Genomic DNA, 24,678 nt, shown 5'->3' with positions numbered 1-24,678 from the left:
GCTTGCCTCTTGGAGTTTGCGGACCTCTTCCGCTATTGCTTGGTCTCGTTCCGGGGCGAATACTCTCTTCTTTTGTCGGACGGGTGGGAACGAGGGCAACACATTCAACTTGTGTACCATGACCGAGGGATCGATTCCTGGCATATCGTCATGGCTCCAGGCGAACACATCCTTATTGCTCCTCAAGAATGCTACGAGCTCTTGACGGATTTCGGGTTTGGCAAGCGTTCCGATCTTGGTGGTTCGATCTGGATTGGAACTGTCGAGAGTTATCTCCTGTAGCTTCTCTGTAGGTTCTGCCGTCGTTCGGTGTTCTTCTATGTTCAAGGCCTGGATCTGGTCTTCCACCTCCATCATAGCTACGTAGCATTCTCGTGCGGCAATTTGACTTCCGCGTAGCTCTCCTACCCCATATTTCGTTGGGAACTTGATCATCAGGTGGTAAGTTGATGTTGCCGCCTTCCACGAGTTGAGCGTGGGTCGTCCAATAATAGCATTGTAGGCTGACGAGCAATCGACCACCAAGAATGTTACGTCCTTGGTGATTTGTTGGGGGTAATCTCCTACTGTCACCGATAACGTGACTGCGCCCAAAGGGAATATTCTACTCCCTCCAAAGCCAACGAGCGGGGCGTTTGTCGGTATTAGCTGCTCCCTGTCAATCCTCATTTGTTGGAACGCTGGATAATACAAGATGTCGGCCGAACTACCGTTGTCGACCAACACTCGGTGGATATTATAGTCGCCTGCCCGCAAGGTGACGACGAGGGCATCGTCGTGTGGATGGTGTAGGCGCCGTGCATCCTCTTCCGAGAACCCGATAATGGGGCCTTCCCTTCTTGCCATCTTTGGTACTGTACCCGCCAACTGGACATTCTGTACCATCCGAAGGTATGTTTTGCGAGCCTTTTTTGACGATCCGGCCGCACCTGTTCCTCCAATTATCATCCTTATGTCCCCTAATGGGGGCCTTGGTCGCTCGTTTTCTCGACGGGGGTGTTGTTCTTGTGGGGGTTGATCCGTTCTCTCCTTGCTGACGAACTTCTTCAGCTTCCCTTGTCGGATAAGGGTTTCGATTTGTTGCTTCAAGTCGTAGCAATCGGCCGTGTCGTGATCATGGTCACGGTGGAAGCGGCAATATTTGTCTCTGGACCTTTTGTTGGGATCACTCTTCAGCTTTCCCGGAAACGTCAGGGATCCTTCGTCCTTAATCTGCATTAGGACTTGGTCTATCGGAGCGGTCAACGGAGTGAAACTTGTGAACCTTCCGCCCATTGGTTTTGGACGTCTCTCCTCCCTCCGATCTCCCATCCGTCCTTTCTTCCGCCCCTGGTCCTGTCGGGGGTCCTCTTGTCTGTCTCTTTTCTTGGGTCTGTCTTCTTGGGCTAATAGTGCGTCTTCAGCGTTCATATACTTGGTGGCCCTGTAAAGCACCTCTGACATGGTCTTTGGGTCGTTTTTGTATAGGGAGAACAAAAACTTACCCCCCTTCAGCCCGTTCGTGAACGCGGCCACCAATATCTTGTCGTCGGCTTCGTCGATCGATAGCGCTTCTTTATTGAAGCGTGATATGTAGGTCCGTAACATCTCCTCCTCTCTCTGCTTGATATTCATCAAACAAGCCGTGGATTTCTTATACCGATGTCCTCCGATGAAGTGCGTAGTGAACTGAGCGCTCAGCTCCTTGAAGGTGCCGATGGAGTTTGGTGTTAGTCGGCTGAACCAAATCCTTGCTGCGCCCTTCAGGGTTGTAGGGAATGCCCTACACATAATTGCGTCTGCCACTCCCTGAAGGTGCATCAGGGTCTTGAAGGTCTCTAGGTGATCGAGAGGGTCCCTGATTCCGTCATAACTGTCCATACTCGGCATGCGGAACTTACTCGGCAGGGGGAAGGAATTGACGGACGCCGTAAATGGCGAGTCAGTCCGGTTGACAAGGTCGTCAAGATCACTGGACACTCGCCCCTTGAGAGCGTTCATCAGTACTTCCATCTGTTCCTTCATCGCCTGCATCTCCGCGATGATGGGTTGTGGAGCTGTATCCGTCACTGAAGGGATGCTAGCGTCCCGTCGCACTTGCTTGCTCGAGGCGTTACTCTCCTGTGGTCCGTCATTATTTCTCCTTTCCGCACTGTTCCCTTCTTGATCTTCTCCTTGGCTATTCATCGCCGCACTCTTTTGATTCAGCTGCTCTACCAGGTCGTGGTTTTGTTTGGTGAGGCGCTCCACGGCTGCGGTGAGCGTCTTGACCTGTCTCTCAAGGGCAGTCGTGGGGGCTTCTTCTTGGACGTCATTTATGGTTGCCATCGAGCGTGTGAGTACCATGTAACTCTTTTGTCTAGGAAGCGATAATGTTACCGTACCCGTTTCCCACAGACGGCGCCAACTGATGACGTCGAAAATTGTCACCAATGGGTCACACCGTACTCGCGACTCGAAGCGAACCTGCACGACAAAAGAAATCGAAAGAAGTCCTTCAGAGAGCACCGGTGTGGTGCCGGCCAAAAGCTCTCCGACGGTCAAGTTAGAATTCCTCTGTTTTACTTAGTGCGTTAGAGAGGGTTCATTAAAGCGTACCTCGATTTCTGTGGGTATTAGGCCTTTTATAGTGATAAAGGGTTGACTTTTCCTTTTTGGTTTCCACATCTTTTCAATGTGGGACTCTACTCCCAATTCTTCTAAGCGTGGTGAGCAAGGATTCCCATTTCCGGATCTTAGGGTTTTTTTGGGCTATGGACGTTTCGGATCATGGGCCCTTACTGTGTCAGTCAGTGATGGGCCTTCAAAGCTGGGACCATCTTTACACAGGCCCAAGAGACCCAATCCGTTAGGCCCATTAAGGTAAGCCCATCAGGCCCAATATTTTATTACCTTCACATACCAAACACCAGAAAACATTCTCAAGCTCATTTTTTAAGGTCGTTACCAAATATTGAAAAATGAGATGGTTTTCCACAAAATGCTCTATAGAAAATGAACAATTTTCTAAAAATCGTTAATACCAAAACAAATAGAGCATGACCAATTGTACTGGTTTAATTGCAATGCTGAGTCTTCTTTATTTAACCAATTGTGCTGTTTTTGTTTTGTTTTTAGTACCTGAAGTTAGTACCATAAGACCCATACTTTTTATACATGTATTTGGTCCAATAATAAGGATCAAACTCAAAAAATAGAATCTTACAAATATTTGATACTTAATTAAGCACAATTCTAAAGACACATTGGCTATTAAGAGAATGGCTGATCGCCACTTAAACCAATTGTACTGGTTTAATTGCAATGTCCAATCATCTTCATATATATATATATATATATATATCTCATCCTCAAAATGGATTTCTGATAGCGATCATTATTTACAGAGGGTAATATGCGAACCATCTATCAATCATGTTATAGACCTCCTTAGGCTTGTACAAATCAGCTACATGACCAGCTCCCTACATTAGAATCAAGAATGAATGAATGAAAATATATATACACACTCAAATGTGCAAGTATCATTGTTAAATTTGAGTGCATTTTTAATAAATGAAGAGGTTCTCTAACCTTGACACTCGAGTATGTCATGTAGAAATTGTCATATTTGTACCTCTCTGTGTATCTATATATGAAATAATTAACAACTTAATTGCAGGTTTGAGTTTTGTAAGCATAGTTTAGACAACTCAAAATTGAAAAAAAAAAATGAAAACATAAACTGCATAGAATTGAAGTATTGGTAATCCAGAAACTAACCCTGCAACTTGAGCATCAACAAACCATGCACGCCATGAATCGTCCAAAGTGAAATTCAAAGACCTTATCCATTCTTGTGTACCGATATGTGGTATTGACAGATCAAGATCAGCACTATAATACATCAAATTTTAAAAAATAAGAAATGTTATATGTATTATTCTTGTAATCAGGGACGGAACCAGGATTCATACCTGAGGGGGGCCAAAGCTTAAAAACAAAATTTTTCTTATGAAAATAAAAACTAACATCTATTTCATATTCAACAAAATACTACATACAAAATTAGTATTTCTTAAACATTTCATATTAGAAAACACATCAACAAAGTATAACATACAAAATAAGTGTTTCTTATTTTGTGCATGATTTTTGTTTAGTCTATATTTATTATTATTTTTTTTTTTTGTAGTTAAAGGGGTATGAATTTTATTTATTTATTTATTTTCTTGTAGGTCAATATCTAAATATTTGAGAAGAGAGGAGATATATATATATATATATATATATATGTATATATATGTATATGTATTAGGGCAACTCTTAATTTTTTTATACTAATTTTTTTTTTTTTTTTTAATTTGGGGGGGGGGGGGGGGGGGGGCAATGGCCCCCCTCTGCCCCAGTGTAGGTCCGTCACTGCTTGTAATAACTGAAGCATAAAACAAATTAAACCAACCGACAGTAATTTTATTATAGGATTTTTGCAAACAATGACAAACCTCTTATATTTTATATAATAAGCCAAGTTCGTATGTGTCAAATTGTCAATTAGTATTTTGTTGGACCATGTAGAGCCTAATTTGTGTTTGATCTGGTTTATAATCCAATCTGAGATAAAAGTGCTACGGTTTTAATGGTAGATTTTCAAAGACTTAGTCGTGGTAAAACTTTTTTGGCCCATTTTTTAGCCAATTGTGGATTCTTTGTGTGGGATATAAATAACCGTTATTTCATATTAGAGTTAAGTACGTCATTTTGAGACAGAAACACTGTATTGCTGCATCTATTATTTTTCTTCGAAAAATAGTAAATTACTGCAACTCAGTAGACATAGACAAATTGCCGATCTACGTAATTTCTTGTGTAGTGTGATTGTCTTGTATCAATTGTATGTGTTGCAAAAAATCCAAAATAGTAAGAGCAAAAGTATGATTAGAAAGGAAGTTATAAGCTATCACCAGTATATGAGAGCTCGGAGTCTGGTTTTACTTAGATTTCGGTGATAATCAATAGTACTCAGAATATCCTTTGTGTAAGCTAAGTCGGAAATGTTGCACAACGTCCAATATCCTTTGGTTCCCTAGATTGGCATCATATGAATTCCAGAATTATTTAATAGATGAAAACCTATATATCTATGCATATCATTGCGTATGTAGGGTTTACTTACCTCTCTAACATGAAGAGCTTCTCGAACACTTGGATCATTTGCCCAAATTTCAACAAATACATCTTCATAATCCTAAAATATAAATCAATCTATTATACATATTTTTTTTTTCAAAATATGATTAGCTAGATGCAAAAGAGAGAGAAAGAGAAAGAGGGTTATTTACTCGACACCATAATGCACTATTTGTAGGCAATGAATGGAGGAAATTGTTGGTAGTCCTCATGAGAATTCTTTGATCCCTATCTACTTTATTGGGTTTCAAATAGCCACTTGTGCATAACGGTTCCAAAACTTGATTTATGTTTATTCCACTGATTAACTGCGCCATCAAATGATCACTCTTATATAATCCTAATGGATACAAAAATTTTCAATAGAGATGATTTTATAAAGGCAAAAAAGCAATGTGTTAACTGACCTCATCGATAGCTTCAACATCCATCATACATCTTTCATTGGTTGTATCAATGTTGACATAATTTCCATTGCAACTTGCTTTGGCCGACTTGAAAAGAAAAAGAAAACTACATTAAGTTTTTATATTCATATAATGTAAATACAAATGAATTTTAGTGGAAATTGTCAGCCAGACTTGTACCAAACCGGTCGATTCAACTGGGTTAATCGAGAACCGGCCCAAATTAAGGCTGGTTTTTGGGGTTATAGTGGCTGCATCATAAAATTGCAAGGTTTTAACTTGGCAACAATACTTTTTTTTTTTTTTTGAGAATTAAGGTGACAATTCTTAAAGACTTCATATTGATAATAGTAATAACTAGCAAAGTGTTAAGGAGATAATATCTTGGAGAGATTTTAACCGAGAAGTTTATATAACATATAGAGACATTACTTGAGCTAAATTATATTATTTTAATTATGTAACTCTTTTGGCCAAGAGCTTTGTTACTTAGTTGTGTCATTGACACCTTTGCCCTTTTAGTGTTTCCAGAGTTTAAATCCTCACATCTCCATTGTAATTATAATTTATTAAAAAAAAAAATTATTAAAAAAAAATTCAACTCCTTTGATTCGTATTTTTCTTCACGTGGGATTGTCATTATTGAACTAAACACAACTCAAACATGAATATTCTAACACAAAAACAATATTAATAACCATATAGGGAGAAAATGCTTTAGAACTTTGAAAATTTATTTCAGCTAAAGAAGAGTAATAACCTTATAGAGTTCATCCGATATAAGAGTCAAACGATGAGCAGCTGGGACTTTTGAGTTAACATCAAGATATGGATCTGTCTTTGGGCTCCCAAGCACATATCCCTGATGTTAATTCGAGAATGTTATGGTCATACATAATTCACAAAAGAGAAGGTTATTGTGATGCTCTTTTCGAATTACGGCGAAGATAAATTATCCAATAGAATAATTTCAAACCAATTTTTACATTTTTTTTTCGTCTCTTTAATTTTCTTTACTTATTATTTTTTTTTTGGAAAGAAAGTAGACTATTAATCATTTCATATTATTCTAAAACATGTAGATCCGAATCATTGTCAGTCTAGAAGAATTTTAAAAGTAACTAAAAAGTCATCATTTTCAGAGGTTTGTACTTTGAGATTGAAGTGTGGCTTGAGCCCAGCTTCGTTACCTGCAATTAAACAAAAAAGAGCAAGTCTTATTGAGAGGAAAACAACAAAATACTAGGGACTTGAGCTTGAACCAGAAATATACATAAACATGCACACACACTCAAATATGTAATTCTCTTGTCATGTAAATATGTTACCATCATATATTTTTTGAGCCAAGACTGGAATGAAAATGCCTGCATACGAACCACCACCAATGTAAAGTTGATTTTCTGCAAATTCAGAGTGGTCGATTATCCACTGCATGGCAATTCCAAAAACACAAGACTTTCATCAAATTTCCTTGTAGTAGAAAGTACCCATGTTAATTAGGACAATATTTGTAATATTATTTGCTGTAGTGCTGCAAATTTCTTAGTCCCAAAACACATCTAGAACAAAGAAATCATTATTTTTTACACAATTTGTTGGAATAGCGAGTTATGATTAGTACAATCTCACTTCTATATATATATATTTATTATTGGCACAATTTTAATAATTATGCACTAATTATAGTAGATGTCACCTCAATTATTATATTATAAAAAAAGGTTATGAATTTTTTTTTTGGTGACAGTATCCCTATCACCCACTATTCTAGAAGACCATTTTCAACTGAGACAGAAAAAAGAGTGCCTTAATGTCACACCTTTTGCAGAAAATTGTAAAGATTTGCTACAGTTTTTCGGTCGGTCGTGGAGTGGCCGTCAAAGCTTTTTGAGTAAGAAAATCCGGCGCCAACTGGTGCATCTATGAACAGCAAGTTAAGGCCCTGAAAATTTGATCATCATATTAATGGAACAGAGTCAATAAAAAGTGCATATTACCAATAAATTTTCATATATAGGATCATCAATCTTGTAGGAGCAGCCAGAAGTTCCCACACCTTTGTCCAAGTGTCTGGGTTCAAATGAAGTGTGGGCAACCTTTCCTCAGAATATATATAATCAAAAGATAAGGGTCCTACAAATACAATGTGCAGATGCAAGTTAGGTGCGAAATTCTTAAGTAATAATCATATTTCATATCACATGCCATACAACAAGATAAATAATATAATATAATAATAAAGTTGGGTTTAAAAGTCATCACTACACTAAGTGACTGCACCATAAATTGCATAAATGTTTTAAATAAATTTTTTTTCACCAATCATGTCTTTTTTTGGGAGGTGTATATATATATATGGTTTTTGGGATAAAATTAAATTAATGGGGATGGTTTTGATTAGTCATCAATGTCCAATATGTCCTAATCAACGTACGTTTGTTTGTTTTTGTTTTTGTTTGTTTGTTTGTTTTTTTCTTTTTTTTTGCGTTAAAAGAGAGTTTATTGCTACACTGAAACCGTATTTCCAATGCATGTTGTTGGGGGAGCAGAATCTGTGCAAAAGGCCCATGCACCCAAAGCCCATGGGTATAAAAGTTAAAAAAAAGAAGGAAAAACTTGGATCCAGCCCAAGGTATATAGTTATAAAAGAAGTAAGTGGGGCACATCAATGTCCAATATGTCCTAATAAACGTTTTGTTTTTTTGTTTTGTTTTTTTTTTTGTTTTGTTTTTTTTTTTGTTTTTTTTTGTTTTTTTTTTTTGTTTTTTTGTTTTTTTGTTTTTTTTTTTTTTTCGCTAAATGAAGTCAAAAGATCTTGTTGGGCCACAAAGCCCGGCCCGCTAATGATCCTCGTTCCTGCTTAGTACATGGCCGAGGATAGGAAAAAATTCTACATGAGACGGGCTTATAAGTCCAATGTCTCACTGACATGTGGGACCCACATGTCAGTTCATCCAAACGATGAAAATCAAGAAACTCCTTGGTTATAAAATCCTTGGTGCAAAGACGCAGTAGCTTCTTCAAAGAATATGATGAACTATAGCAAATTGTCTCTGGTCACAATGTGCATGAATAATCACTTTGCATCAAGGTGCATCACTTGAGACTGTCCTTAAAATAATTTTTATATATGTCTAGGGTTGTGAGAAAAGAAACTCTACACAAATACACTTGGATATGTGTGAAAACATATCTGGAAATCTAAATTTCATAATTCTCGATAGATACTCTTTCTATCGAACAGCTGTTGAGCATCAGCATTAAACCTCAATAGATATCATCTGTCGAGCTATCTGTCGAATTTTAATGAACAACACTTCTTCATTTGTTTCTTGGACAGATTTGCATGGCTTTCAATACTAAACTTGAACTCTTGTTCCTTGAAGTATTGTTAGGAACCTTATCTGCACTTGTGTTGTATAGCATTGTAGTGTATAACAGATAAACACTTGTGTTGTATAGCATTGTATTGTACAGGAGATAAACAAGTGGCATGTGTGTGTGTGTAGTGTATAACAACTAAGCAAGGGCACGTGTGTGACAGTAAGGAAATGACTAGCATTCTATTAGGGAAGGTAGTTACATAGATATAAAGAGAGGATTGGTTTTGTATGATGGACAATGAATAATACTCAAGCATTCTCTTACTCTGATCTTTCTCTCTCTTTCTATGGAGGCCCGGTCCCCTTGAAGTGACCACATTTCTTTTCCTTTTCCATTTCCTATAAGCAGAATCATAACATTTGGTATCAGAGCAGTGATCCAAGATCGGGAAACATGACGGAGACAAGATCAAATTCCCAGAATTTCGAAAAAATTGCTGCTTTATCCAAGATTACTAACAACCATGAACAAACCCTCCGAAAAATCAAGAAGCAATTACAAACTCTCACCACATTTATGCAAAAGTGGGTTGATTCTAAGGAACAACATCAACAATTACCACAATGTAGAGGATGGGTTAATGCTACGGTTTCCAATGAAGGCCATGAACATTTACCACTTGGACCAATCAAGAATCTGAGGCTTGAGTTTCCACGATTTCAAGGAGAGGATCCTACTTGCTGGGTATACAGAGTCAATCAATTTTTCTCATATCACAACACTCCGGAGCATCATAAGGTGTTAATGGCTTTATATCATCTTGATGGTGAAGCTTTAATTTGGTTTCAGGAGGCTGAACAGGCAAGAGGATTTGCAAGCTGGGAAGTGTTTGTTCAAGCTTTGCAAACTCGATTTGGGACCACTGCCTATGATGACCCTATGGAAGCATTGACAAGACTCAAGCAGATGACTTCTGTGGTGGCTTACAAAGGTAATTTCAAAATTTTTTCTAATAGAATCATGGGGTTATTTGAGTCTCACAAATTGAGTTGCTTTTTAAGTGGGTTAAAGGATGAGATAAGATTGTCTGTTAGAATGTTAGTTCCTAAAACCCTTAATGAAGCCTTTGGTTTAGCAAAGATTCAAGAAGAATATGTTAACAGTAGTAGGAAAGCATTTAGAGGTGTAATTGATAATGGGAAGGCTTCAATTTTGGGTGCCCCTAAATTGGAAGCTAGGGTGGAGCCAAGAACTAAGGTCCCATTGCAGAGGTTGACTGGTGCACAAATGGAGGAAAGGAGGAAACAAGGTCAGTGTTACAATTGTGATGAGAAGTGGCAGATGGGGCACAAATGCAAGGGAGCTAAACTATTTTTGTTGGAGGAAATATCCATGGAAGTAGAACCTAGAACTTCAGGTGTGTAGTTAGTTGAGATTTCTGATGATGAGGTGCTGTTAGAGCCTTAAGGTGCATTTTAGAGGAGTGGGGTTGGCAAGGATGGCATTGACCCTGCTGAGATTACTTTATATGCATTAGTAGGGTGCCCTACTTTTAAGACCATGAGGGTAAGGGGAAGAATCAAGAAACAAGAAGTGGTGTCTCTTATTGATTCTGGGAGCACCCATAACTTCTTGGATGCTTCTATGCTACCAAGATTGCAGCTGCAACTTGATACCTCTCGGGTATTAGAGGTTAAAGTAGCTGATGGCACAATCATCAAGACTTTATGTAGCTGTCCAAGAGTCACTATCACTATACAGGGTATCAGTTTGTCATAGACTTTAATGTCTTACATTTAGGAGGTTGTGAGGTGGTTCTTGGTACTTAATGGTTGAGTACTTTGGGGGAAATTAGCTGGGACTTCCAGTTATTGACCATGAAATTTATGTACTTGGGTAAAAGGGTGTTTTTGCAAGGATTACAGACTGCTCCATTAACCATTTCAAAAGCTACAGAGGTTGATAGGTTTCTTAGTGGTTTAGAAAGGAAAGGCCTAGTGCTGCATATCTCAGCATTCCCTACAGCTGCTGTTACCATTGTTTAGTCTCAATTGCCTGAGGTGCTTGCTGCTTTATTGGTTGAATTTACAGACGTGTTTGCTGTTCCCACTGGTTTACCACTTGTCAGAGGTCATGAGCATGGCATTATCCTCAAGGAAGGCTCCCAACTTGTTTGTGAAAGGCCTTACAGGTATCCTTACTTCCAAAAATCTAAAATTGAGAAAATTGTGAATGAGTTATTGGAGTTAGGTTATATTCAGCCTAGCCAAAGTCCATTTTCTTCACCTATCTTACTTGTAAGGAAGGTTGATGGTAGTTGGAGGATGTGCATTGACTATAGGGCTTTAAATAAGGCAACCATTAAAGATAAGTTTCCTATTCCAGTGGTAGATGAACTGTTGGATAAACTAGCAGGTGCTTCCATTTTCTCTAAACTCTATTTAAGGTCAGGTTATCATCAAATAAGAATGAAGAGTGAGGATATGCCCAAGTCTGCCTTTAGAACTCATGAAGGAAACTATGAGTTCCTAGTCATGCCCTTTGGGCTGACTAATGGCCCATTCACCTTTCAAGCATTAATGAATTCTATTTTTAGACCTTATTTGAGAATATTTGTTCTAATATTCTTTGATGACATCCTTGTTTTCAGTAAGTGCTTGGATGATCATGTTTCTCATTTAAGGATTGTTTTAAGGGTTTTGCTGTCTCATCAGCTTTATGCTAAGCAGTCTAAATGTGTTTTTGGGTGTTCTAAAGTGGAATATTTGGGCCATATAATCTCTGGAGAGGGTGTTAAGGCTAATCCTAAGAAAATTTTTGTAATGCTCTAGTGGCAAATGTGAAGGCTTTAAAGGGTTTCCTAAGTTTGACAGGATATTATAGAAAGTTCATTAAGAGTTATGGTTCAATTGCCCAACCTTTAACTGATCTTCTTTGAAAAGATGCATTTCAATGGACTGACAAGGCTTTGGAGGCATTTCTCCATTTGTTATAGAATGTGATGCATCAGGTTGTGGTTTAGGGGCTGTACTAATGCAAGACCACAGACTGATTGCATTTCACAATCAAGCTTTGAAAGGGAAGAACTTTCATCTGTCTACCTATGAGACTGAGTTATTGGCTTTGGCTACTGTAGTAAAAAAGTGGAGATCCTATTTGATTGGTAGACCCTTTGTGGTTAGGACTGATCATCAGAGTTTAAAATTCTTGTTGGAACAAAGAATTGCCACTCCATTTCAGCAAAAATGGCTAGCTAAACTTTTGGGTTATGCTTTTGTTGTGGAATACAAAAAAGGCAATGACAATAGGGTGGCTGATGCTCTTTCTAGGCACCCTGCCTTCAGTTATGAGTTGTCACAGTCTGATGCTAACTCCAAGACTAGTTGCTTCTTTTTGCTCTCAATACATGATCCTACTTGGCTGCCGCTATTAAAGGATAGTTACTTGCAAGATGACACTATTCAAAACATTATTGCTGCCATTCAAGCTGGAAATCCACCTAGAGGATTCACTTTCCAGAATGGGTTATTGTTTTACAAGGGTAGGTTCTACATTAGCTCACATTGTTCTCTCAAATCTCAGTTTTTGCATCATGTCCATAACAGCCCCTTGGCTGGTCATTCCGGATCCTTAAAGTCTTATCAAAGAGCTAAGAAGGAGTTTTCTTGGCCTAGAATGAAGCCTGATCTTAAGAAGTTTGTGAGGGATTGTGATGCATGTTAGAGGATTAAATTTGCCACTACTTCCCCAGCTGGACTGCTTCAGCCACTGGCAATTCCCACCACTCCTTGGACAGATGTGAGCTTAGATTTCATAGAAGGTCTTCTTAAGTCTATGGGGTATAAGGTGATTTTAGTAGTCGTGGACAGATTAACTAAATATGCTCACTTTGTCCCAGTTTCCCATCCCTATAATATAGCCAAGATTGCTTCCCTCTACATGCAACATGTTTTCAAACTCCATGATATGCCTACATCTATAGTTAGTGACAAGGATGCTACCTTCACTTCTCTATTTTGGTCAGAATTGTTTAGGCTTCAGGGAGTTGACTTGGTTATGTTTTTAGCATATCATCCTCGGTCAGATGGGCAGATTGAGATTGTTAACAAGTGCTTATAACAGTATTTAAGGGCTTTCACCAGTGACAGACCACATCGGTGGGCAACCTAGCTTCCCTTGGTTGAGTATAGGTTCAACACTTCCTTTCACACTAGTTTAAAGTTGTCTCCCTTTGAGGCTTTGTATGGTTTCCCTGCCTCTAAATTGCAAGCTTATATTCCTAGCACTACTAGGCTGGATGCCTTGGATTCCTTATTATGTTAGAGACAGGTTGTTTTAGACACCTTGAAGACTCATTTGGTTGCTGCACAGGCTAGAATGAAGTTTCAAGCAGATAAACACCGGTAGGACAGATCATTTGAAGTTGGAGATTGGGTTTTTCTAAGATTGTTGCCATACAGACAGTAGTCTTTGGCTTCCAAGGGGAGATGGAAACTTTCACCAAAGTATTTGGTCAATTTCAAGTCTTGTAGAAGGTTGGTCCTGTGTCATACAAGCTGGATCTTCCTCCTGAATCCAAAGTTCACCCTATGTTTCATGTTTCTTGTTTAAAGATGAAGCTAGGACAACATGTTACACCTATTCCTACCTTACCACCTGTTGATGAGTCAAGACAGGTACTCTCAGAACTTATTGCCATGTTGAAGACTAGGACAAAATCTTTAAGATCTCGGGTCATTACTGAGGTTTTGGTACAGTGGTTGGGCTTTTCAACTACTGAAGCTACTTGGGAATCTCTGCATCAGTTGCAACTTGCCTTTCCTCACCTTGTGGGCAAGGTGCTTTGAATGGGAGGGGTAATGTTAGGAACCTTATCTACACTTGTGTTGTATAGCATTGTAGTGTATAGCAGATAAACACTTGTGTTGTATAGCATTGTATTGTACAACAGATAAACAAGTGGCACGTGTGTGTGTGTAGTGTATAACAGCTAAGCAAGGGCACGCGTGTGACAGTAAGGAAATGACTAGCATTCTATTAGGGAAGGTAGTTACATAGATATAAAGAGAGGATTGGTTTTGTATGATGGACAATGAATAATACTCAAGCATTCTCGTATTCTGATCTTTCTCCCTCTTTCTATGAAGGCCCAGTCCCCTTGAAGTGACCACATTTCTTTTCCTTTTCCACTTCCTATAAGCAAAATCATAACAAGTACTAAATCTATCTTAGATCTACCCAATTATAAGTAAAATGCGTTTTATCAAAGGATTAGCCAATTTATATAACATATGTCTCTAACAAGTTCCACATATGTCCTAACAATTATTTATATCAAAATCACCTTAAACCCTTCTTTGATAACATAAGCGAGGGATTTGATTAATTGATTCCAAGCCTCTTGATGTTAACTGACACCCGCTTGGGCACTATTCTATGTCATGGCTATTAATCTAGCAATTATTATTATGGAGAGAATAATAATAAGCTATTTCCAAACAGATTTTTCCCCAACATGGAGAGAAAACACTAGTGACAAAGTTGTAACTGTAGAGTTACATATTTGCCCCCTTGGATAACTCATCTTCTCTTTTTTTTTTTTTTTTTTTTTTTTTTTTTTTTTTTTTTTTTTTCATGTTGTACCTTTTTTCTTTCTTGTTTGTTTTATTTCTCTCTTTTTTTTTAGTAGTTCAGTACCCATCTCATCTCTGTGCTCTCTTTTTTTTTGCATTGTTAAAAAAAAAAATGTAATAGATATAATAATAAAGAGAAAAAAAATATAATAGGTATAATGTTTTAATTTTTATAAAATGTTATTTTAGTAATTTTAATTGATAAATAAGTAATATTTTATTATAAAGAAATGTATTTCTTATATATAATGAAATAAGGACATAAGAGTAAATTTGGACAAACCATATTTTTCATCCCTCCACTTTTCTACTCCCCTAACTAAACACAAATGAGAGAAAATAAAATCTTTTCTATTCTCTCATTTTTCCATCTTCTCCCCATTTTCTATCCTCCCACTTTTCCATCATTCCAACCAAACACCCTTAGGGTGCCATACTCTTGTTTCATGTTATAATTTATCAAAAATTGCTCGTGTTGCTGTGTCGTACCCATATCTGTATCCGTGTCCATGCTTTCTTAGGTTTAACACAAAAGTATAAAAGCGTACACCCATAGAAGTAACTTTTAAAGGAGGATAGACTAGGTTATACAACATGCAACCTTGAGTTTAGGGGTGTCAAATGGGTGGGTTTGGGGTGGGCATAATTGGGTTGGGTACATAAAACTCATTTACTCATTTATTGCCCATTTAACTAATTACTTCTAACCCAAACCCAACCCAATTATTATGGGTAAACCCCAACTCACCAAATTACCCAATAATCAAAATTACCAAAATGCCCCCAAAACTTGAAAATGACCAAAGTACTCCTAAAATCTTTTAAAATGACCAAAATACCCCTTAAACCCAAAAAAAAAAAGACCAAATATGCTCAAAAACCACTAAAAATGACCAAAATACCCCCAAAATCTAAAGAATGACCAAAATACACCTAAACCTAAAAAAGACCAAATATACTCAAAAACTACTAAAAATGACCAAAATACCCCGTAAACCAAAAAAATGACCGAAATATCTCCCAAAACTTAAAAAATTACCAAAATATCTTTGAAACCTTAAAAGTACCAAAATAACCCCGAAACCTAAAAAATTACCAAAATACCCTCGAAACCTAAAAAATAATCAAAATACCCCTGAAACATAAAAATTATCAAAATACCCCCTAAACTTAAAAATGACTAAAATACCCCCGAAATCTAAAAAATTACCAAAATACCTTTGAAATCTAAAAATTAACAAAAATACCACAAAAACTTAAAAAATGTCCAAAATACCCCCAAAACCTAAAACATTAACCAAAATACCAATGAAACCTAAACATTTAACTAGAACCCCTTCGAAACCTTAAAATGACAAAAATACCCCTTAGACCTATAAGATGATAAAAATACACCCTATATCGAAAAATGCCCGAAATACCTCCAAAATTAAAAATAAAAATGATCAAAATACCATGAAATCTTAAAAATGACCAAAATACCCCAAAACCTAAAAAATTACCGAAATAGCCCCAAAATCTAAAAATTAATGTAACACCCATAAAACTTAAAAGACTACTACCATTCCCTCAAAACCTACAAAATGAATAAAATACTATTAGAACCTTTAATTTGATGAAAATACCCTCGAAACTTCCAAAATACCCTAAACCTCTATTTTGGTCATTTTTTAGGCTTCGGGTGTATTTTGTTCATTGTAGATATTTCGAGGGGTACTTTGGTCGTTTCAGAGGTTTAGAGCTATTTTGGTTGTTTTAGAGTATTTTTGGCAATTTTAGAGGTTCCGGGTTATTTGTGGTCATTTTAGAGGTTTTGGATGTATTCTAATCATTTTAAAGGTTTAGGGGTATTTTCGTCATTTTAAAGGTTTAAGGGTATTTTCGTCATTTTATAGGTTTGAGGGTATTTTCGTCATTTTTGAGGTTTCAGGGGTATTTTGGTCATTATCAAGGTTTCGGGGTTATGTCGTCATTTTTTATGTGTAGGGGGTATTATGGTCATTTTTTAGATTTTAGGGGTATTTTGGTCATTTTTAGGTTTCAAAGGTATTTCGGTCATTATAACGATTTTGGGGGTATTTCGTTTTTTTTTTTTTTTTTTTTTTTTTTTTTTTACTGTTTAGGTACTGTGGTCATTTGTTAGGTTTTAAGGGTATTTTGGTCATTTTTTTAGATTTTTGGGGGTATTTCAGTCATTATAAAGGTTTCGGGAGTATTTCGTCATTTTTTTTATGTTAAGGGGGTATTTTGGTCATTTTTAGGTTTTGGGGGTATCTTGTTCATTTTTAAAGTTTTAGGGGGTAGTCCAGTCATTTTTTAAGTCTATGGGGGTATTTTGGTAAGTTTTTAGGTTTTGGAGGTATTTCAATCATTTGTTTGGTTTAGGGGGTTTTTTGGTTAGTTTTTAGGTTTAAGGGGGTATTTTGACCATTTTTTAGGTTTACGAGAGTATTTTGGTCATTTTTTAGGTTTCGAGGGTATTTTGGTTTTTTTTTTTAATATTTTAATTTCGGGGGTATTTCGGTCATTTTATAGGTTTAGGGTGTATTTTGGTCATTTTTTAGGTTTAAGGGGTATTTCGGTCATTTTTAGGTTTAAGGGGGGTATTTTGGTAAATTTTAGGTTTCAGGGGGGTATTTATGTCCTTTTCTTAGGGGGGTATTTTGGTAATTTTTTAGATTTAATGGGTATTTTGGTCTTTTTAGTGGTTTTGTGGTATTTTAGAGTTGGGTAATTTGTAGAAATGATACCTAGGTCATTATTGGGTCTTATTAGGTACCCAATTAAAATTTAATAAACATTAATGTTAATTGGGTTAATACCCATTTAACCCAATTAATAATTGGGTGGGTTTAAGTCTTATTTAAGTGGGTAGATTTGGGTTGATTTTGCCACCCTTACTTGAGTTAGAGTAATGACTTCAAAATAACTACGATATTCCGTTTTCATAAAAGAATCCCCGGAAAGAAGAACAACCGGGCCCTCCGTTGATCCAAACTAGGAGCGAATCACTTGAAGGTTCTCTTTGAGACTCAACAAAAGAGTAAAATAGTTGTATATTTCACCCATACCTACGTAGCTGTCCAACAAAATCTTCAGTTATTAAGACCACTATGCGGAATTTTTAAATGACAATCACATGCTCAGAGATATTAGAAAAAAGTTATAACATGCGTTTGTTTGAAAATAACTTATTTAGTTCTTTGTTGAAAACTTTTTGTTGAAGGTGTACTAAAATATATTTGTACTTTGAAAAAGTGAGAAAAAGTAAGAAAAAAAAAATGAAGTTTTAAAAAACTGTATATAGAAGACTTTTTGTTGCTAAAATCTTTCTGTTGAAGCTGACCGTTTGAAAATTTCTTATTTTCAATAGCTTATTTGCACAAGCTGAGACAAATAAACTAAAAGCTAACATTTTTTCAAAAAAAGTAAAAGTTAAATTATTTGAAATAAGGTTGAGATTAAAAGTAGTGTGGGATCTGCAAACTGTACATAAAATAAGCAAAAAGTCAGCTTATAATTAGTTTTAAAACTTACACCATTCTAGTTAACTCAACTGAAAAAGTTTATTTTGTATAATATTTACTAAACACTAAAGAAGATAATTGAACCTAATTTCTATAAAAAAAAAGTAGCAAAAAAAAGTTACAATATAGAAGTTATAAAAGTGAATAATTAAGTTAACTAACCCAATTTCAAGCTTGAATGGGAGATCACCACCAGGGGCAAAGCTCCATGGATGAGTGGGGGGACATCCCTCCACCCCCCCCCCCCCCCCTCAAGCACCAAAATTTTAAATTTTTTTAATACTATATATAAATACATAACATTTTAATTATTAGCCTACAAAACCTAAAATATTTGAGCTAGTCCAATTATGCTCTTAAAAAAATTGTCCAATTGATCTACTAGTTATAGAATTTTTTTTCTCACATTCATTTTTTATCGTAAAATGTGTTCTTATGTCGGTTAAAGTTTTAGATCATTTATGTCTTTAAATACTTCATTAGTTCAATTGAAATTTTTTTACTCACTTTGGTAGACAATATGGTAACTTATATTAAAAATGAGATTTTTGAGGATTTACTATGACGTCCACTTCTGATAATTACTCTTTATCATCAGACTAATACACTAATTAGTTTTCTTGTAGGCAGAAATTGAACACTAGGTGTTGGTTTGGATACGGATGAAAACGTCCCTGCATCTGCGGCTTTTTTTTTTTTTTTTTTTAACACCTAATGCACAGTATTTTCATTAATGAACAATAACTGGAAAATATTTTTTTTATTGTTTTCAGTTTTCAACAAAATAAGCAGTATCCAATACATCCTAGATCTCTTATATTTTAATGAAAAATTAATATCATTTTTAATCCTTAAGGGCTCATTTGGATTGAGGGAGAAAGGAGGGGGAGTAGAGGGGAGTAGAGTAGAGTAGAGTAGAGCTGGCTAAAAATAGACTAATTCTTGGCCAATTTCACTTTACCCTACTCTACTCCCCCTCTTTTTTCCCTCAATCCAAACAAACCATAAGTAATGAATAATGACAAAAATAATTAAAATTTACCGATTCCATAAAAGAACCCCTGGAAAGAAGAACAACCGGGCCCTCCACCGATCCAAATTTGGAGAGGATCACTTGAAGGTTCTCTTTGAGACTCGACAAAAGAGTAAAACAGTTGTACGTCATCCATTTCACCCACACCTACGTAGCTGTACAACAAAATCTTCAATTATTGAGACCACTATGTGAAATTTTTAAATGATAATCACATGCTCACACAGAGATATATATTAAAAAAAGAATAAGTTAGGTTTAAGTTACAACATGCTCCTAATAAAAAATTATGGCGAGTCCGTTTGGAAATTGATAGCTTATTTGCATAAGGTGAGACAAATAGCTAAAAGCTAGCATATTTTCAAAAAACTAAAAGTTGCATTATTTAAAATAAATCTGAAATAAAAAGTAGCTAGTTTGGTATTAATAAACGCTCTCTTCATGCCTATTTATGCCAGATTTTATATTAATATAATATGATTTACTATCTAATACTAATCTATAAATTCATATACTTAATATATTTGGAAAATCTTAAAATCTAATATTGTGAAATTTTATTGGTGAGATGGTAAATGTTTGAATAAAGATGGGTATTAGAAAAGAGAAGTGATATGTCCACAACATTTTTACAATATATAATAGGTAGTAAGTTGTTGTTGGTTTTAATTTAAATTTACCACTGAAATTACTTTTTTAACCATTAATAAGACAATAACAACCTATAACAATATGCATATGTCACTTATGATATGTTGTGAAAATGTTATGGACACTATTTCGCGTTAGGAAAGCAAAGGTTTGATGGCATACTTATCAGATATGTATATATATATATATATATATATATTGATAAATAGGATAGGATTTCAATTTATACTGTTTTCTTTAAGATGTTTGCTCTTCATTATCATATAAAGACATCAATTAGTTTTTGGTGCAAACATAGTTAACCCAAATTTTTTATTCGACGAAAAAAACTTACCAGTTGAGCTAATTAGATCCACCAATAAAAATAGTTCTCTAATTAAAAGGCATTAGTAACTAATAATATATTAACTAAACACTGTAGAAGATAATTGAACCTAATTTCTAAAAAAAAAAAAATCTAGTAAATAAAAGTTGGAGTAAAAAGATAAAAGTTAGAAAAGTGAATTATTAAGTTAACTAACCCAGTTTCAAGCTTGAATGGGAGATCGCCATCAAAACCTGGTAGAGTCTTGACTATGGAACGTGAAGTGGCATAGCTAGAGAAGAACAATATTTGAAGAAGCACATAAGAACATATCCATGTCATTCTCCTACCAGTTAGCTCCATAGATAGCTGCTTCTTCTAATGCACCAAACTATATGACTGAAGGCATGTATATATGTTTCAGTTATCCCTTGTATATGGAGTATATATTAAGGTCGCCTCTCAGCTTTAATCATTATATTGTATCCTAATCATTGTGATTAAACAACCAGTCAGCAACAAACTTTCCTAAAATGGGAGGGGGAAATTAGACACCACATTATTTTTGCTCTTGTTGCCTGTGGGCGGTGGGGCCAAAGAGCAAAGACCTTATACAATGTATTATTGGAGAAAGAGAAAGAAGGGTAAGAAGTCATTAAAATGTGAGATCCACAAATAATTTTCTTTCTTTGTCTCTTTTCTTTGTCTGGTTCTTTTTTATTGCTCTATATTTGATTGTTTTGTTCGGTGGTTTGGAAATTGAAGGAAAGTCACAAAAATTTGCCAATGGGTATTTCAATTAGTCCTAGCAAAATTGGATGTGGACTGTTAACTAAGAGAGTTAATACCATCAAGGTTTTGAAACCTGGACCGTTCATTGAATCGTAAAAGGAAGAGGTTCAAGGTTTTTGAGTTCGAACCGAAGTTGAACAAGGTTCGAACCATGATGATGTCATAATTAATTTAATAATTAATTAAAGGCTAAATAGAGATATTAAATTTATAAAACTAGCAAAATTTACTAATATATCTATATATGTGAGGGAAATTTAATGATGTTTAAGCATATATTTAATAATTAAATAAGAAAGTTAATAAAATAAAATAATAACCATGAAAACATTAAAATTTATGATTAATTTTTGAAGTAAAGTTGAATATCTTTGAAGGATTTTAATTATATATTTTTTTATTCCTTGTAAGAGATGGATAATTTAATTAAGTAGAATAAAATTGTGTTAAGTTGTTTTTATTAAAAAAAAAAATTGCTAAGGGGTTGGACCCCATGGTTCTTGCCACCAGTTTTGCATGAACCGTGCGGTCCAACCTCGGTTTTAGGGGTTCACAGAATTGCCACATATGCCCGGTTCTCTATGCTTAAAAAACCGGATTTCAATCCGGTTTCCGGTTTTCTCGGTCCAGTCCGGGTCTAAAAACAGTGAATACCATATCGGAAGCCGTTTTGAATTGGTTAAAAGAATAAAGTATTTCAGCACCATTTAATACCGAGTACAATTTTGAGTTTACCACTATTATATATATATATATATATATATATATTATCGGTCAAAACCTATTATATAATTAAGTTATTAAGAATTTTAAAATTTCAAACTCATATTTCAACAACTATGTCAAATCTCAAACTTAAAATATCACCCCAATAATAATAATATTGATAATAAACATTTATTTAGAATATATTAGTATAATAAGTCGTTTCTATACGTAGTTTATATTGAAAACTAAAAAGTTTAATTGATGTGTTGCAATTAATGCTTCTCATAAGTATTGTTTAACCTAGATCTCATAATTAACCTAAGTAAAAAATTGGCTAATTTATTAGGTTAAACAATCTGTTTTAAAGGGTCCAAACAAACAAACAAGAGTCAATCTTAAACAATGTACAGAGTTTCCACTAGTAATTGACGGTAAAATTAATGTTAGGGTGTTTTTTTTAAAAAGAGTTTTATTTATTTATTTGCTTTTGATAAAATAATCTCAAAAATTCCAAAAGATTGACTTTTTTTGTCACTTAATATATATATATATATATATTTCAACCTAGGTCATTCCTTTCATGATGATAGCTTTTTTTATCCTTAGATTAATATATTAAACAATTTTTGGTGTAGGCATGACTCAAACCTTATATATCTTTGTGGTCGGCATTTTTATATCTTAGGCTGGACTGAGCTTATTGCACTGTGGCCCAATAATTCTGGTGTAGTAGAGTCAGGACTGGCTCAATTGAAACTCACCTTAAGCCAGCTTGTGCACAAGTTAGGACCCCTGACAAAGATCTTGGTCACGTGCCCATAGCAAGGAATGCTGCCATAAAAACGTTATGGCAAGAGAAACATAATACAACAGGATAGTTAAAATCTTCTAACTAAAGTACTTGCTACTGACCAAAGATAACACTTAAACAATCTTGCAAAAGGGAAATATGATAATGTAAGTATGTCAGGAATGAATAAACAACAAGAAAAATAACGTTAGTACTTAAACAATCATGATAAAAGAAGGAAGGAGATTAGTTTGCTAAACTTGGCTCCTTAGAAGATTCAAGTCCAAGAAGGGGAACCAATCTCCAATGTGGGTAATCTCACAGGGAAATCCTGCCATAGAAATTACATACTTTGGAAAAGGGACCTAAGTGGCTTAATCTCAGATTCTTAACGTGCTAGAGAGCAGGCTATTGAGAGGGAGAGAAGTGGGTAGCCTATTGGTAAATGCTCTATCACTCCTCACATTCATGTTTTCTCACTTCACTCTTTACTCTCCTATTTTTCCTTTTGTTTTATCTTCTCTATTTTCTTTATTTTCTATTTCTTTGTTTTTCAGTGTTTTCTCCTATTCCTTCTCGTTCCTGTTGTTCCTCCTCCTTTACTGTGCACGGCTAAGGCCTTTTTATACTGCCTGCCGTGATAACATTTGCCATTTTACCCCTCAACTACTTTTGGATTGTTGTGGGTGTCCTTCTTGGACTGCCCGTTAGTCTGCTAGCTGCACCATGCTTCATTCTCAGACAAAAGTAGTTTTGTTTTGTTTTCTTGCTTCCCATGGCATTCCCATCCGGATAAGGGTTGGGCTTTTCTCTTACTAACTATTATAGCATGCACCTAGTAATTCCAACTCATTTTTTTCTCTTTTGGGTGATATGTCATCCCAGCAGAACATTTCCCCCAAAATAGCTTGAGTGAGAACCCCAGAATACGCTTCCCCTTTCTCCCCACCGCCAAATTATACCCTCTCTTACCTTTGACCCATGGACCACCAACTCTATACTGGCTTGGGCTTTTCTCTTACTAACTATTATAGCATGCACCTAGTAATTCCAACTCATTTTTGTCTCTTTTGGGTGATATGTCATCCCAGCAAAACATTTTCCCCAAAATAGCTTGAGCAAGAACCCCAGAATACGCTTCCCCTTTCTCCCCACCGCCAAATTATACCATCTCTTACCTTCGACCCATGGACCACCACCTCTATATTGGTTGAGTACAAGTGGGTGATGCCTAAGTCTTGTGCGTGCTTCACTTCCATATGATTCCACTGCTGGTCTGGCATTCACGTGTTTGCCATTGCTTGTGAGTTTGTCTGGTCCTGTTGCGTGTTCTGCTGCTCGTTTAAATTTTTGTGGTGTGGATGAGTGATTGGGTCTTCATTCTTTGCATCTTGTTTCTTCTTTGGGCTGAGCATTGCTTGGGTATAGCATTTTCTTCTTTAATTCATCCCTTGTCTCCTTTTACTTCCGGTTTATGGGCTAACTGGTATTTCTGCCATGCCACTGCATTATTTCTGTCATGATATCTTTTAACCAGTGTTTGCTGGGCTTCCTTGGGGCTTGCCATGTATTATTCATTTCCTTAGTTTATGTTGCCCAATACTCTTGATAGGTCAGTTCTCATATCATCTTGGGCTTCCTTGGCCCATTTTATTCCCTTGGGCATCCTTGCCCATTTTATTCCTTTGGGCATCCTCAGCCCGTTTCATTCTTTCCTATTTATTACATTCCCATGAGCTTTTTGCTAAATCTTTTAGGATTCCCCGACCCAATTATCATATCCTTTACTTTTGGGTTTATTGGCCTTCGAACCAATCTTATTTACTAAATCCTTTCTTTGGGCTCTTCCGGCCCATCTTTGCTTGCTTTCTACTTCTTATGATTCTCATGGGTTTACTACTTCCTTCTTTGGGGCTCCCTTGGGCCCGTTTGCTTTCTTTGGGGCCTTTTTACAATTTTGTGGGTTTGTGTACCATTATTCCTGCCATTCAGGCTTAATGGTTTTTCTTACTTTGCTAATTCTTCTTTCTTCACCCCTTTTCATATTGTTGGGCTTTTTCTATCATTAGGCCCTTTTGCCAAAATGGCAATCAACAATCTTATTTGACGACAATAAACTTTACTAGTTAAATTAACTAGAACCCACTACATGGCAATCTTTTAAGGGGAAAAAAATTTCACAACTTATGAAGATCAAAATGTTGTGATTGATATGACATCATTTTTATATGAACCTATCATACATTACTCATGATATGTATCTCAACCGGAAATTTTTTTTTAAAAAAAATTGATGGATTTATTGTAAATGTAACTTAAATAGTGAAAGATAATATAGGTTATGTCACATTGAATATA

General features: G+C 35.8%; 1 protein-coding gene across 3 annotated transcripts in view; it reads right to left on the bottom strand.

The window, feature by feature from the left end:
• Positions 1–3,031: 3,031 nt before the first annotated feature.
• LOC126723631 (serine carboxypeptidase-like 16) overlaps positions 3,032–24,678 on the bottom strand; it is a 76,256-nt gene continuing 54,609 nt past the window's right edge. Inside the window, exons 1-14 of one of the 3 annotated variants that reach the window (XM_050427243.1) lie at positions 20,248–20,506; positions 19,085–19,230; positions 7,615–7,691; positions 7,378–7,500; positions 6,884–6,986; positions 6,708–6,745; positions 6,316–6,417; positions 5,556–5,642; positions 5,301–5,456; positions 5,135–5,206; positions 4,923–5,044; positions 3,742–3,855; positions 3,553–3,607; positions 3,032–3,443 (exon numbers count right to left, since the gene is read on the bottom strand). In XM_050427243.1, the coding sequence (XP_050283200.1) occupies positions 3,360–3,443; positions 3,553–3,607; positions 3,742–3,855; positions 4,923–5,044; positions 5,135–5,206; positions 5,301–5,456; positions 5,556–5,642; positions 6,316–6,417; positions 6,708–6,745; positions 6,884–6,986; positions 7,378–7,500; positions 7,615–7,691; positions 19,085–19,230; positions 20,248–20,393 (1,425 nt within the window). In that variant the 5' untranslated portion in view covers positions 20,394–20,506 and the 3' untranslated portion in view covers positions 3,032–3,359. Of the gene's footprint in view, positions 3,444–3,552; positions 3,608–3,741; positions 3,856–4,922; positions 5,045–5,134; positions 5,207–5,300; positions 5,457–5,555; positions 5,643–6,315; positions 6,418–6,707; positions 6,746–6,883; positions 6,987–7,377; positions 7,501–7,614; positions 7,692–19,084; positions 19,231–20,247; positions 20,507–24,678 lie in introns of those variants that run through there. The other 2 variants (XM_050427227.1, XM_050427253.1) reach the window with 2 other exon arrangements.

Source organism: Quercus robur, chromosome 1 (assembly GCF_932294415.1).
Source record: "Quercus robur chromosome 1, dhQueRobu3.1, whole genome shotgun sequence".
Taxonomy (NCBI): Eukaryota; Viridiplantae; Streptophyta; class Magnoliopsida; order Fagales; family Fagaceae; genus Quercus; species Quercus robur.
Note: the sequence above shows the minus strand (reverse complement) of the source record. Positions and strands in the feature narration are given on the sequence as shown.